This window comes from Mytilus trossulus, unplaced genomic scaffold (assembly GCF_036588685.1).
Source record: "Mytilus trossulus isolate FHL-02 unplaced genomic scaffold, PNRI_Mtr1.1.1.hap1 h1tg000070l__unscaffolded, whole genome shotgun sequence".
Taxonomy (NCBI): Eukaryota; Metazoa; Mollusca; class Bivalvia; order Mytilida; family Mytilidae; genus Mytilus; species Mytilus trossulus.
The window spans coordinates 4,902,908-4,917,801 of record NW_026963294.1 but is presented as its reverse complement, the minus strand read 5'-3'; the positions used below and the strand labels follow the sequence as shown (position 1 = coordinate 4,917,801).

The 14,894-nt window shown below is 33.0% G+C and overlaps 1 protein-coding gene across 4 annotated transcripts in view; it reads left to right on the top strand.

The window, feature by feature from the left end:
* Nucleotides 1–391: 391 nt before the first annotated feature.
* The window catches only part of LOC134699425 (low-density lipoprotein receptor-related protein 8-like), a 38,878-nt gene continuing 24,375 nt past the window's right edge, over nucleotides 392–14,894 (top strand). For 3 of the 4 annotated variants that reach the window (XR_010103586.1, XR_010103587.1, XR_010103585.1), the window contains exons 1-2: nucleotides 392–509; nucleotides 4,754–4,925. Coding sequence is in view for 1 of the 4 variants with exons in the window: in XM_063561020.1 (XP_063417090.1) it covers nucleotides 449–509; nucleotides 4,754–4,925 (233 nt within the window). In the remaining 3 variants the exon portion in view is untranslated. The remainder of the gene's footprint in view (nucleotides 510–4,753; nucleotides 4,926–14,894) is intronic. The other variant, XM_063561020.1, reaches the window with a different exon arrangement.

The following is a 14,894-nucleotide window of genomic DNA, read 5'->3' as shown; positions in this document are numbered from 1 at the left end:
ACAATGTTTACTTTTTGTGTATATACATCCCAAAATGGCCGTTACAATTTAAATTTTCTATCTGGTTTGAATTTCAACTCTTTTACTTTGAGTTTTAAATAGAGATGACCAAACCAATGAACTGTAATTATTATTAATGGTAATATTTCGTTAGGGGCATTTTCGGTCTTATACTACTGATTTTGGGGGTGTATTTCCAATTTACCTTTAGTAAATAAAGCACCAAATAATTTTACACCGGGCTCATAACTTTGGGATGCAATAGATTATCTTGCTTTGACTTACAATACATCTTTTTGAATTGGTGTCAAACATGTGATAATTGATATACCGGAAAAAATATGCTTGTAAGAAATGAACACTTACATGAACACATTGTTTTTATTATTAGATTCACGGTAACAAAAAACATCAAATATTGTTTGTTAAAATCCAAGTACTGACAAAAATGGAGGTACACGTTTGGTGGTGTATGTGTTTTTTACTTCATTGCAAACTACAACTATCATGTGAGTATTTTAGTGAAATTTTTATATTTTGTCCTGGCAAGCTTTACAGATATTAAGGAAGTATTTGTAAGAGAGCTGTCTACTTTTCAGTTCGTCTTTTACAATTCTCATCATTTTGGACGTTGGAAGATATTTAAATGTCCACACTACCGACATACCACTATATATAATTTCAAAATTCATTGATTATCCCTTTCTAAAACTCAGACTGTTGAAGAGTTGAAAATCGGTTAGAAATGAATCTGGAAAGTAAAAGGTCAAATTGATTATTAAGATATGTATTTTTCATGTACTCGATACAACTTGAGGTTAATCACATGTGCAATAACTGTCAATGCAGAAGGTTTTTTTTTTGTTTTAAATAAGTAGTGGATATTCTGCTATTTGTCAATTTGTTATTTAAAAGGCATGATAAATCACGGGTGTCCAATTTCATTGACGACATCCCGGTGTAAATTGAGATACGACTTCATGAAGACCAGTTTCAAATGACAATTCAAAATTGTTTGTGTGCGTCCTCTATTACGTGGAAATCGTTTACATCTAATCAATACAAGACAATTATGGAAAACAAGGGTGTACAGTGTCTTAACTAAGGTTCATATTTTCTATGTAACAATATATACTTTCTATGTAACAATGTATACAACATGTACAATGAAGAGGTTCAAACATATATGTTAATGAGGACGAAGATGATGGCATATTGTTAACGATTCAGCACAGGAACAAAATCAATCATTTAATAAAAGATTATGTAACGTTCGAAATCATGTCACACACCTGCATTATCAGTTTGTTTCGGTTGTTTTTATCTGAATTGTTATATGCTCTATTGTTTGGGATTTATCTTCAAACTTACAACAAGAATACGGCTGTTGAACCACTAAACTTTTTTGTTTTGTTTTTGGTTATGTTATTTTCTTCTTATTTTTGTATAAATGTTGACACGGTAACATAATTATGCTTAATTATGATGTCCTAGAGTACATATGTTATTTTTCGAATGTGAAAAAAAACCCGCTTAATAAAGGCAACAGTAGTATACCGCTATTCAAAACTGATAAATCCAGGGACAAAAAACAAAATCGGGGTAACAAACTAAAACCGAGGGAAACGCATTAAATATAAGAGGAGAACAACGACATAACACCGAAACGTAACACACACAGAAACGGACCAATCATCAGACAAAACACCACGAGAATAACCAATATAACATGAAAACCAAATACATGAATTTGGGATAGACAAGTACCGTGCCACGTCTGATCGCAATATCTCAAAAATAAGAGAAAACACAAACGACTCAACGTTAAAATGCAACACACACAGAAACGAACAATAATATAACAATGGCCATCTTCCTGACTTGGTACAGGACACTTTTAAAGGGGAATAAAAGTGGTGGGTTGAACCTGGCTTTAAGGCATGCCAAACCTCGCACTTTAATGGCAAAGTTAAATATAACATTGAAATGACAACATAATATTACAGGACTACAATACAAATAAATAGGAGAACATATTAGACAAAGAAAAACATGATTAATAGATCACAAAAAAGCATCAGGTTTAAAATTCAATACGCCAAAAAACGCGCCTTGTCCACACAGGACTTACAAGTGACGCCCAGATATAAAAGATCGAAAGTGAAAAAAGTACAAAGTTGTACAGCACTGGAGATAAAAATTTGAAAAGGTTTCGCCAAATACGGCATTGTTTTTATGCCCGGGATAAGAACATTCTTATTATATAGAACAATTCATGCTATTGCAAACAGTAAATTTTATCAAATGAATATGAAAGAGATATACATAAAGAAACTGAAGTATTAACTAATTACAGAAAACTAAACCCGAATACATAACGCCCAGATATAAAAGATCGAAAGTGAAAAAGGTACAAAGTTGTACAGCACTGAAGATCAAAAGTTGAAAAGGTTTTGCCAAATACGGCATACGCTAAATAATAACAAACTTTATGTAGTGATCTTAATGCATATGCTGTTTTCTTAGCTGTTGTGAAATGTAATTTGATGGGACCCAACTAAGTGAGAGGTTTATCTAGCTTTTAAAAATTGCAATTTTTCTAATGTGGGAGACAGCCTGTACCAATGACAGTTGTTGTCCATTTGTTTGATGTATTTAGCTTTTGATTTTGCCATTTGATTGATGACTTCCTACTTGAATTTTCCTCGGAGTTCGGTATTTTTTGTGAGATTATTAGTTTCCTTTGCTTCATTGCATCATAAATAACTCCAAAACACTTCCAAGATAGGGGCTAAATATACCTGAGGGACATTCAAACTCATAAATCAATAATAAACTAACAACGCCATTGCTGAAAAAGAGAACAAACCAAAATATTGCACGACACAAAACAAACAAAATAAAGACGAACCTTACCAAAAACTCGGGGTGATATCATGTGTTCCGGAAGGATATAATCAAATCCATCTCTACATGTTAAACCCGTTTCAAGTATTTATAAAATTAATATACCATTTTCAAGGCGAATTAACTCGTCTAACATACACAGTACATATGCTCCTGATTTTTTTGTTATGGTAACATTTTACCTTTTTCTGTGATTTACCCTTTGCCTTTTCTTTTTTACCGTACACTGCATCTTTGGAAACATTTGCTTTACTAGATGATATGTTCCCGTAAAGTGTTGATATGCTACACATCATGTAAAAGCCACAACTAAGAACATGGTAAACGTTAAGCAATCAATCAGTTTAAGAAAGACTGCCTTATGAACATTAAGTCATGACTTATAAAAACAGAATATATGATGTGATTGCCAATGAGACAACTCTCCAAAATAAACCAAACATGACATAGACATCAACAACTATAAGTCACCCTACAAGTTCCACCAATGAGCAAAGCCTATACTGTATAACTAGCTATAAAAGGCCCCGAAATGACAAATGTAAAACGATTCAATCAAAACTAACGGCCTAATTTAGGTACAAAATATTAACGAAAAACATATTATAGTATTTTGCTTTCTTCGTTTACTCAATTTCGAGTGGTACACATATTTTCGTTTACGCAGTCTCCAATTCAGCACATATGTTTGCTTACAAAATTTTGAATGCAGCACAACTGTTTCAAAAAGCAAGTCAATAATTGCCAAATCTTTAAAACTAAACCACAACATGTCTTACACATCTATAAGTGGTCAACAAGATATTAATGTCTTGAAATAAGTAAAAGCAACCTTTCTGTATAAGTTAACAAAAAGAACTACACGATAAAAGTTAAAAAAATTATTGTCCTCAGTTAGAATAATATTTTTACCGTAGTTGTTTGCCGTCTTGTCTGCATTCAAAGTAACATTCTGTATTTAAACTTTTTTAGATGAATATAATTAGAAAATTAGAAATTAATTAAAGCAAGGTCATTGTATACATATATTTAAAGGGAGCATCACAGGGTCACAAACTTGACTTCTAAACGTGTATATCTCCGTTTTTATCTTGATATTTTAAAAACGATATGTTTTAAAAAGTAAAATCACAGAAATACTAAATTCCAGAGAAAATTTGTTACGGAAAGTGGAAAATCAGATGGCATAATAACATGAATAAGAAACTCAAACAAATCAAACGAATGGACAACACGTGTCATATTCCTGACTTAATACAGGCATGTTCTTATGTAGAAAATGGTGGATTAAACCTTATGTTCCAACTAGCTAAACCTCTCACTTGTATGACAGTCGTATTAATTTATCCATAATTTTGACAACGATGTGTGAACAAAACAAACATAAATGATAGGTATAAATGTGAAAAATAGTGTTACAGCATTCAATGTTATGTAATTATATTATTCACTATTAAAACAAACAGATATAATTAGATATATATGTCAACGTCGAGCCAACAAAACTTTTGCGTTGCATACTTATGATGATAATTTGTTATAATCAATTCGTGTCACAGTGTATATGTGCACTGTACAAATGAACATGCTCCTCAACAATGTTTCCTATTTTGAGTGGTCAAAGACTAACTGCAACATGTTGAACGACGATCGATCGTTCGATTGAAAAATGATTATCCGGTCTACCTTTTAAAACTGAAAAACTATATGGGGCACCAGATAACCCTGATCAAATAGCAAATAGCAAATATATGAGGTACATTATCTATCTAAATAAAAATAAAAGTATAAACGTAATTGAGGGTTTGTAGTATAGATTTTTATGAGTATTCCTGTTATTTTTCAGCTTTCACAGGACACATTTTGTTTTCAACAAACAATTCAATTATGGAGTTTGATATTGATACACGCAATGTAACTGTACTTTTGGTGCAGAGCGATACTGTGTTCGATATGGACTATGATTACAAAAACAGATTCATCTATTTTCCGAGATACTACACCCACGACATCGTTCGGTATGTAAACGTTTACTCTCATTATGTCAATAATAACATAAAAAAGGGAATCTTTGAATGAAAATTGTAAAATCAAGTATTAAGGAAAACATCAATTTAAGTCATTCTAGTGATATAAATATGTAGACATCTATTTTCTTATTTTCCATAACATCAAAGGAATGGTGATGCCTCAACGCAGGAACATTACATTACTACAACCTACTTAACAATTATAAATATAAAGTAAGGCTATCTACTCAATTCAATTAATGTTTGACATTTTGAAATATGTCTTGTGTCATGAAAGATTTGTTTCGAAAAATATTAACCAATATTGTTAACAGAATTATCAATTTCAGATATTTCTGACAATAAAACATTGCATTGACAAATTGTTTTTTGTTCCAGTAGCTTTATTCTACAAATCCTGATTGAGCTTGTATAATGTAGTGTCTACACCATCTCTCGTTCATCTATTACATTTTGTCTCTATGTCATAGTCTCAGCCCTTCGTTAAATTGGGTAGTGGATTAACTTCAGATAAAACATTATTTATTGTAAAACAATGCCCAAACTCGCCTCATAAAGGAAAATAATTCAAGAACAGACATACAAAAGTCAATGGGACAATTAGCACTAGTTTTTGTTATATTTTGTCTGGTAATTTATGACGGATAGCATTTGACATCTTTGGCCGAACAGGTTTATCTATTACGTAATATAATTTATTGTATGCTGGTTTATATTCTGGACGCCAGTCTTTGTTCCTTTCTAATAAAATCCACACACAAAAAACAAATATGAAGTTTAGAAATGGAAAAATAAAATAAAAACCAAACTCGTTCAAAGTGTTTCTACACGACCCAATCGTCAACATCGCTTATCTAATAATACTACCATCGCTAACATGTTTAACAATACAAATCGCGGTAACCCTTCTATCGATAAACGTCATGGCAAAAATGACTTACATGTCCCCGTCTTTCCACTTACAATACGGTAAGGTCCACGTTTAATGTTCACACATTTTCTTTAAATTTTGAAACTGATATAACTTGAAAAACCAACAGTTTTATTTATTTACTCACATGAAACAAACCGGGATGCGGTATTCAGTACGTAGGGGAAGCTAGACGATATGTATCTAAACGCACAAAATAACACCTGTGCCGTTTTAAAAGACCCAATAAATTCAAAAGTCTAATTTATTAACACATTAAGAAGCACAATCATCAATTAGATATTTAACAGTTCGGCCTTTAGAAGTAGTAAATAAGCAGCCTGGTGAATCTCATTCAAAGTGTGTACGATCACGGAAAATAATTGAATTATATTGGATTAAAAAGTTACAGACAGTCTACCCTCTCGGTCTTATGATACTATTATGGGAATGGGTAATATACACATGGAAAAAAAGTATTGCAACACCTTGATTTTTTAAAACTTGAAGAATCAGCCTCTTATTTTGGATGAAATATGATAAAGTATTTGTAAAATAATATTGAAACGTAGTTAATGAAAACATTGGCATTAAAACGAACAAAAAATGCATAAAAAAAAATGTTTAATCAAACCAAAATTTTTATAACAAAATGAAGTGTTTTCTAAAAAAAAAATGCATTGTACAACGTTTACTGTAGTCGAAATTTAAAATGTCAGACATTTCAAAATTATTCATTAGATGATTGTTCACATCATGGTTGATCGTTATACGCCAAAGAGTTGTAAAAGAGGGACGAAAGATACCAAAGGGACAGTCAAACTCATAAATCTAAAACAAACTAACAACGCCATGGCTAAAAATGAAAAAAGACAAACAAACAACAGCACACACGACACAACATAAAAAACTAAAGAATAAACAACACGAACCCCACTAAAAAACTAGGGGTGATCTCAGGTGCTCCGGAAGGGTAAGCAAATCCTGTGCGCAGCCTCCATTCAAACGGATAACCGCATAACGTCTTCTGATTCCGGCCATAAGTCGACTAAGGTGTTGCTAAGGAAGTAGCAACCATTCCTGATGAAGGGTATTGTTTATTCCATGACGTGTTTTAACTGAGATGTCCTTTCGTGCACTTTACGCCCAGAAGTGTCCCATATATGCTCAAAATGGTTCAAATTTGTGCTACAATCGGGTCAAGAAAGATAAACTGAACTCCATTGGAACAATGTATCTTCCTCCAAGATGCTTATTTCCAACTTTGGCTGTAGGATACAGACAACTGTGTGTCTGTTCGTAGGCAAAGGTCCCAGAAATGGTCTTTTCGCACGATAACCAGTAGCGATGAGCCGATCTCGAACAGTTCTTGCTTAAAGGCTCCTGTATGGTCACCACTCTTATTTTAGGACTGTATTGTTTGCAATGGTTCTCCTGCTGACCAACCTTCATTATGCTTGATTTCCCCTAGCAGATGTTATATGTTGCACTTTGTAAATACAACTTTTTCTCAAAACACGCCTCTTTTGGGGAGATCTTGAACATTCAAAGAAAATTAATTTTGCTTACATACTGGTTTCCAGTTATGCTATATGTGTTCCACAGAGACATAACTTGGGAATGTTACCAGTACATTTACATGTGCATATTGTTTACATTGCAATCTGTGGCAACCTTTCGTTCGAGGTAGGGGTAGTTAAGAAAATTAGTGTTAGTTTAAACTCTGAGAAGTTCAGGGCATATACACGTTGAAAATATACCGCACAGCCCTATATTTTGACCTTTGAAAAAAATTGGGGTGCAAATGAACTTTCAATTCTAGGAAAAGATTTTTTTCAAAACTTCATAGTAAAAGTGGTACAGTTTGAGCCGTAAAAGGAGTTCCTCTGGGAAATTGCATTGTCAATATTTACAGAAATACAACCTATAGGGGCACTTCTTGATCTTGGAAGGTCTTTAACAACGATTGTTGCCTGATTGTTATTTTCAAAATGACTTACAGTGGAATGGTGATGACTAACAATACGTGCAATTGCCACAGCGACATACCTGCTTCTCGCATGCTGATTATCTGCATCTTGCTGCAGTTATGAGTTGTGGATGACCAATTACAAGGTGTCAATCACATAACTTTATAAACTTGGTTATTTAAAGTGTTGAAAACAATGAGGATAAAACATCTGTTTTATTGTTTACGAGTACAGTAACTGCATGTGCAGATAAGAATTTATCGAGTCGATATTTTATTGATAACACTCGGGTGATATTTCAAAAATATTTAACTAGTTCTATTAAAACAAATTATATCACAAAAAAATAAAGGGTGTTTTTTTTAATTTTAATTTGAATTTGATGTTGCAATACTTTTTTTCCATGTGTATATATCAAGAACCGATTATGTTAACATTCTGGATTTAGTTTCTAAAATTGTTTGTAAAAAAACGTTCTCATTGTCGTAGAAAAAATCGCAATGGAAGAAAATTTCGGACCAATCATACAAATATTTCGGACCTAATTTCTATTTAAAAAAACAACTACAACAAAAAGACATTATCTGTTAAGAAAACTCTGTTCTTTATCGGTTAATAAGTTAAATAAAATTCTAAAGGATTTGCAACAACATTTTATAAAGCAGTCCTTAGTATGAAAACAATCAAATTATAAGTTGTTATTCTAAATTGATTACCACAATTGATTGCCCTGAAGATCATAAAAAATCATTTTATTAAAATAATGTACGTCAATAAAGGTTTTGATTTTGTAAACAATGCTGGTATTTTTAACGATCATTCTGTTAAAAAAACAAATTCCTGGATATTACTGAGCTCCCTTTTATTTGTTATATTTACAAGAAATCTACCTGGAAATACTTGTTTAATTATAGGCAATTGTGTAAAGTTGTTAATATCAATGAAAATACACGTACTTCATGCAATTGTAGTAATCCCGAATTGTATTTTATTTTGGCTTTAATATTGATTCATTTATAGGGTTTTTGCACCGGAATTAAACACATTTATTTAAAAAAAAAACAGTTGTTGGCATGACACGGGTTATGTTCTTCTCACATATTTTTTGATGGGGAGGGATTGTGCCTGATATTCATATGATGAAGACATAATCTTTCAATCAATGTAATTGAGGTCTGGAGCTAGCATGTTGGTAACTGCTGGTAGTCCTTTGTTAATTTATGTAATATTACCCTTTTGATTAATATCTTTTGTTACCTATACTGACATCGGACTAGGACTTCTCTTTAACTGACTTTTATTGTCAGTATCGTTGTGTGATCAGTTTTATTTAGGTCTGGAGATGGCATCTCAATTACTGTTAGTAGTCTGTTGTTACTTATTTATTGTCATTTAAATAAAAAATTGTTACCCCTTCTTACATCGGACTCTGACTTCTCTTGATCTGAATTTTACTGTGCATATTGTTATGCGTTTGCTTTTCTACTCTGGCTAGAGGTATAAGCAGAGGGTTGATATATAGAAAAACATGTTTAACCCGTCCCATTTTTGCGCCTGTCCCAAGTCAGGAGCCTCTGGCCTTTGTAAGTGTTGTGGGATTTTTAATTTCATTTTTTTGTGTATAATTTATAGTTTACTATGACGTCCATTATCACTGAACTGGTATATATATTTGTTCAGGGGTCAGCTGCATGACGTCTCCGGGTACGGGAGTTTCTCGCAGCATTAAAGACCTATTGGTGACCTTCTGCTGTTGTCTGTTCTATGGTCGGGTTGTTGCCTCTTTGACAGATTCCCCATTTTTATTTTCAATTTTATCAATACATAAAATAACACCGTTACAAACTGAATCCCAAATTTATACATTTGTACGAGTCTACAATTAAACTTATATATACTAGTGTTTTTCATAAATTAAGCAGTTATAATACAAACGTCGCAAAAAATACGTCATTTTTTGTGGCGTTGATACAATCGTGACGCACAGCTGATAATTTGTTTGTGGTAGCATGGGGAATTTCGTAAATTTGTGGAAGATGTCCGTTGCTATTATGTGGTTTACATGTTGTCATGTAATACTATATTATGTATGTATGTATTCCTCCGTCCTGAGTGGTCTTGCGTTTATTTGTTGTGCATTCGTAATGTTGTCAATTTAGTTGTATTTGTAATACTGCCATATAAACGGGAAGTTTGGCAAGCAATGAAATCACGTCCAACCAAATATTGTTTTTAAATATTGTGTACTTAGTCAGGAATATGGCAGTTGTAATGAAATAGTCCAGTTCAGTGTTTCTGTTGTGCTGGTGTTTTACTCTAATTGTTGATGTGTTTCAGTCTGTTTTGGTTTGTAACACTGATTTGATTTCGCTCAATCAACGCATAACTTTTGAATAGCGGTATACGAACAACACGAATATAAGCCTAGTAAATGTTAACAGGGTATGCAGCTGGTGGTCCCATGCAGATGCTTAGATGCAAATATAATAACCTATCAAAGATATCAGATTTACAAAAACGTTCACAAGGCTAGTGTGAAATATGCAAACAAAACCCGAATTCAAGCTTGTACAAATTGAATACAATTTAGAAATAGGCCAAACAGTAGACAAATGCGAGAACAAAAATTGTAATTAATAATACGGATCAAAAATATATTATAGCGGTAGCTTGCTAATTCATTCGGAAGATTTTTGTATGTTCCATGTGTGATTTTTGAACGAATGTTTGAGTTTGATATCGTTAATAGGTTTAAATAGGATTAATGGCATACATCCTATGCATGCAGTTAACAAAATACATAGTAAATGATACACCTTAAGGAAAATAAAAGTAAAAACCATAAAATATGTACATGTCATGCAGTGCGTGCAGCGTCTCTCCTTAATGACAAAGATTTGCATAATGAATGAAAATCCCTGATATCTATATCATCCATTTTCTAAAAAGGTAAATTTTTTTTCTTGTAAAATTCGTGTTTTACGCATTGTTGAAGGTAAGTGTCATCATTAAATGAGCTGTAAAATTCATGTTCACCAATTTGACTCAAGTTCTCATATTTGATTTATAACAATGAAAAACATTTATCCAAATTAATTGCAATACTCATAGAAGAAGACCCTATATCAATACTGAACGAATAACAATGAAATGAAGAACAACGATCAAGAGTTGTTGACGTATTGCATATTGCATACCGTAACCCTGGTAGTTAAACACCACCACTTACCATGGGGAGGCACCGGGGGAAAACACTCGTATTACCAATGCTCCAGTTATTTGTGCCCCACCTGTTGGCAGGTGTAGGCCTCCCCTCTATAAGATGAGGTGGAGAAGGTCCCAGAGTTATCCATATGTAGACCCCACCGTTACCACTAACCACATTTTCAAACTTGCAAATTGTAGAACTTGTCAGGCCCAGAGCAAGGGCCGAGTGAAATAATCCCCCAATCACTACCAGTCTCCCTGGACCGCCTCATGAGTCCCTGTCAATTCTAAAACTGTCAAATCAATAGCGCCACAGTGAAAAATAATAAAAAGAGGAAAATCTGTAAACCAGGTTGCCCAATCCAGTATGTTGTAACACCTTTTGACCCCAGTCTCAGGTTGTTCCTACCATATTTCTTCGCCTCTACGTTGGCCTAATGAACAAGGGAACTTCCAACAATCCATAAAATCTTGGGACCTGTGAAACTTGTTGATTGTTAGCCTTTTGAAACTAGAAAAATTGCAACCTAATATAGCGATAATAAGCATGCGATTTCCATCTGCCCAATCTCATAATTACCTCCTCTAGTTCCGTGGCTCCCCCAATTCTAAAACTATTTGACCTGAAATGACCTTTACTAAAATAAAGAAAATGTAAAGCTTTTTTTCCAGTATACTACTGAATTGGTATCTAGTTAAAGGCATACCAGTATAATGAATACACAAATCTGTATTGTTACAGGTAGGTCGTACCTTTAAATATTCGTTCATGAGTCTTTCCCTTTTGGTCAGTTTTTGACCACCTTACTCTTAGCTCCAGGACTTTTCTCCTAACTAAAATATCAGAAATTGTTAAGTTGGAGCCATTTATAACAGACTTGGATTTTGAAGTAGTGATTTCCCCTACTCTTAGCAAACCAAAGAAGACAACAAAAAAAAACTGCTGAAAATAAAGCAGCTTCATATGTAGTCTTACATACTTTATCTAAACAACTTATCATATCTGATAACAATTGCACTGTAATTGGTGCTCTAATGTCATTACGTTTTCCTCCTTGAATTCTTTTTTTCCCTTATAATGCATTTCCAATAATAGAGAAGTTTGTAGTATCCTGTATCCCTTGAATTTTATGATGGTATGAATGCAACTCCTGATATATAAGATAATATGCCCCCCCCCCCCAAAAAAAAAAGACCCTGTTTTGACGAAAAAAGCTATAAAATTTAGCAAAAATTTAGTTTGGCAAAAGAGAACCGAGATGAGATGAAAAAGTCCGGGAAAGTTTATAGAACCGAAATGAACAAAAGTTTCGAGAGTTTTCAACATGCACTAGAATCTGACATGCGTAAACTTTCGAAAAAAGATTCTGGTAAATTTTGGAAAATCTTGAAAAGATTTGATAAAGGGGGGTCTGATAAAGATACTCAAATTACTATTGATCAATTATATGAGTATTTTAAGTCATTAAATAAAAGCGATGTTCCAGATGATGATACTGATTTTGAGGATTTAGCTAATAGTATAAAAAATCAGGGTTTTATTGAAATTATAGATCAGGAAATTACAGAGGACGAAATACTGTCAGCTGTTAAAAAATTATGTAATGGGAAAGCCCCAGGGGAAGATGAGATTGTCAACGAATATATAAAAAGCACGGTGAATCAATTTTTGCCTATTTACACTAAGTTATTCAATTTAGTGTTTGATTCTGGAATCGTTCCAAATTCATGGCTTATTGGTATCATTAAGCTGTATTTAAAAACAAGGGGGATCCAAATAATTTGGATAATTACCGAGCTATTTGTCTTACATCGAATTTAGGAAAAGTGTTCACCTCTATATTTAATTCAAGACTTAATGCTCTGTCAGACGAGATCGGGATTATAACTGATGCCCAAGGTGGTTTTCGTAAGGGGTATTCTGTCCAAGATAGTATGTTTATCATGCATGCTCTAATTTCACTATATTTAAGTTCGGGAAAGAAATTATTTTGCGCTTTTGTAGATTTTAGAAAAGCGTTTGACACAGTGTGGAGGGTGGGACTATGGCAAAAACTATTAAAATATAATATTGGTGGGAAAATGTTTAAAGTTATATTGAGCATGTATACAGATATTAAGTCTTGTGTTAAAAATGGAGAACTGAACACAGATTTTTTCCCGTGTGAGGTAGGTGTAAGACAGGGAGAAAAAATGTCACCTTTTCTCTTTGCCTTATACCTTAATGACTTGAAGGAATATCTGGATGAAAACGCTGTGGATGGTCTAAAATTTATTAATGGAAAATTTACACAGAATCTTGATTTGTACATCAAGTTATTTATTCTTCTGTACGCTGATGACACAATTATTTTTGCGGAGTCGGCAGAAGGGTTACAAAAAGCTCTGGATGTTTTTGAGCAATATTGTTTTGAGTGGAAACTCACTGTTAATGTTACAAAAACAAAGATTGTATTTTTGTCAAAGAGAAAGTATAATAAGAATGTTACTTTTAAACTATGTAATGAAATTATTGAAATTAAAGATGCATATGTTTATCTTGGTCTGCTGTTTAATTACAACGGAAATTTCTTTCAAGCTCGTAAAAAATTGGTAGACCAAGCTCAAAAAGCACTTTATGCTCTTTACAAGAAGATACACAATATATCACTTCCGATTGATCTACAGCTAAAATTATTTGATGCGTTGGTGGTTCCAATTTTGACCTATTCCTCGGAAATATGGGGGTTTGAAAATAAAAATAATACTGAAAAGTTACATCTACAGTTTTGTAAGCGCAGTTTGGGTGTGCGATCATCTACGCCAAATTTTATGGTATATGGGGAACTTGGAAGATTTCCACTTGAACTGCAGATCTAGTTAAAAATGGTATGTTTTTGGCACAAGCTAGCAACAAATGATAAAAAACTATCGGGTAAACTTTATAAGTTACTTTGGTACATGCATGAGCATGAAGGTAGTAATTGTAAGTGGTCTAACTATGTAAAATCTGTGTTTAATGATTGTGGCTTTTGCGAACTATATAATTTGCCGGAGCAAGTTGATTATAATTATATTAAAATCAATGTAAGGCAGCGTCTCCAGGACCAGTTTATTCAAAAATGGTTCTCAGATATAAACAGTTCATCAAGGGGGGAGTTTTATCTACACTTTAAAGAAGAGTTTTGCTTGGAAACATATCTGTTAAAATTAAGACGGGGTCATAGAGTAAACATATGTAAATTAAGGGTATGGAATACAAAGTTTCCCATCGAAACAGGAAGATGGAGAAATGTACCACGAAATGATAGGATTTGTCCACTCTGTAAAGCTGGTCTTGGAGATGTATACCACTATATATGTAAATGTACCAACTGTGAAGTTAAGGATTTAAGGGGGAAGTTCATACCTCCATATTATTTAAAATATTCAAATGAAAAAAAAGTACTTGGCATGCTTAAATATAGTAATAGTAATGTGCTGTCTAAGCTGTCAATTTTTATTCAAAAGGTAGAAAAGATGCTTGTCTAATTTAAAACTGTAATAAACACAAACTTATTTCTGAAGATGTATAATTTAATAATGTATTCTGTTTGTATTATGAACTATGTTGTAATTAATATTGTGTATATAAATATGCTCCTGTTACGCAGTCTTCTGCGGCTGAGTTTTCTCTAATAAACTATCAAACTATCAAACAGACACCAATTTTGATCACTGAGAAGCTTAATGATCCGTTTACAACACAACGTAATTAAAGCGTTTAGCTGACTTTACAGAGTTATCTCCCTGTAGTGTAAGGTACCACCTTAACTAATGTATTATTTTTAAAGTTCATTAAAACCATCTGTCTAACTAAAGTCATAACTCTACTTGATTTGCTAGTTTTCA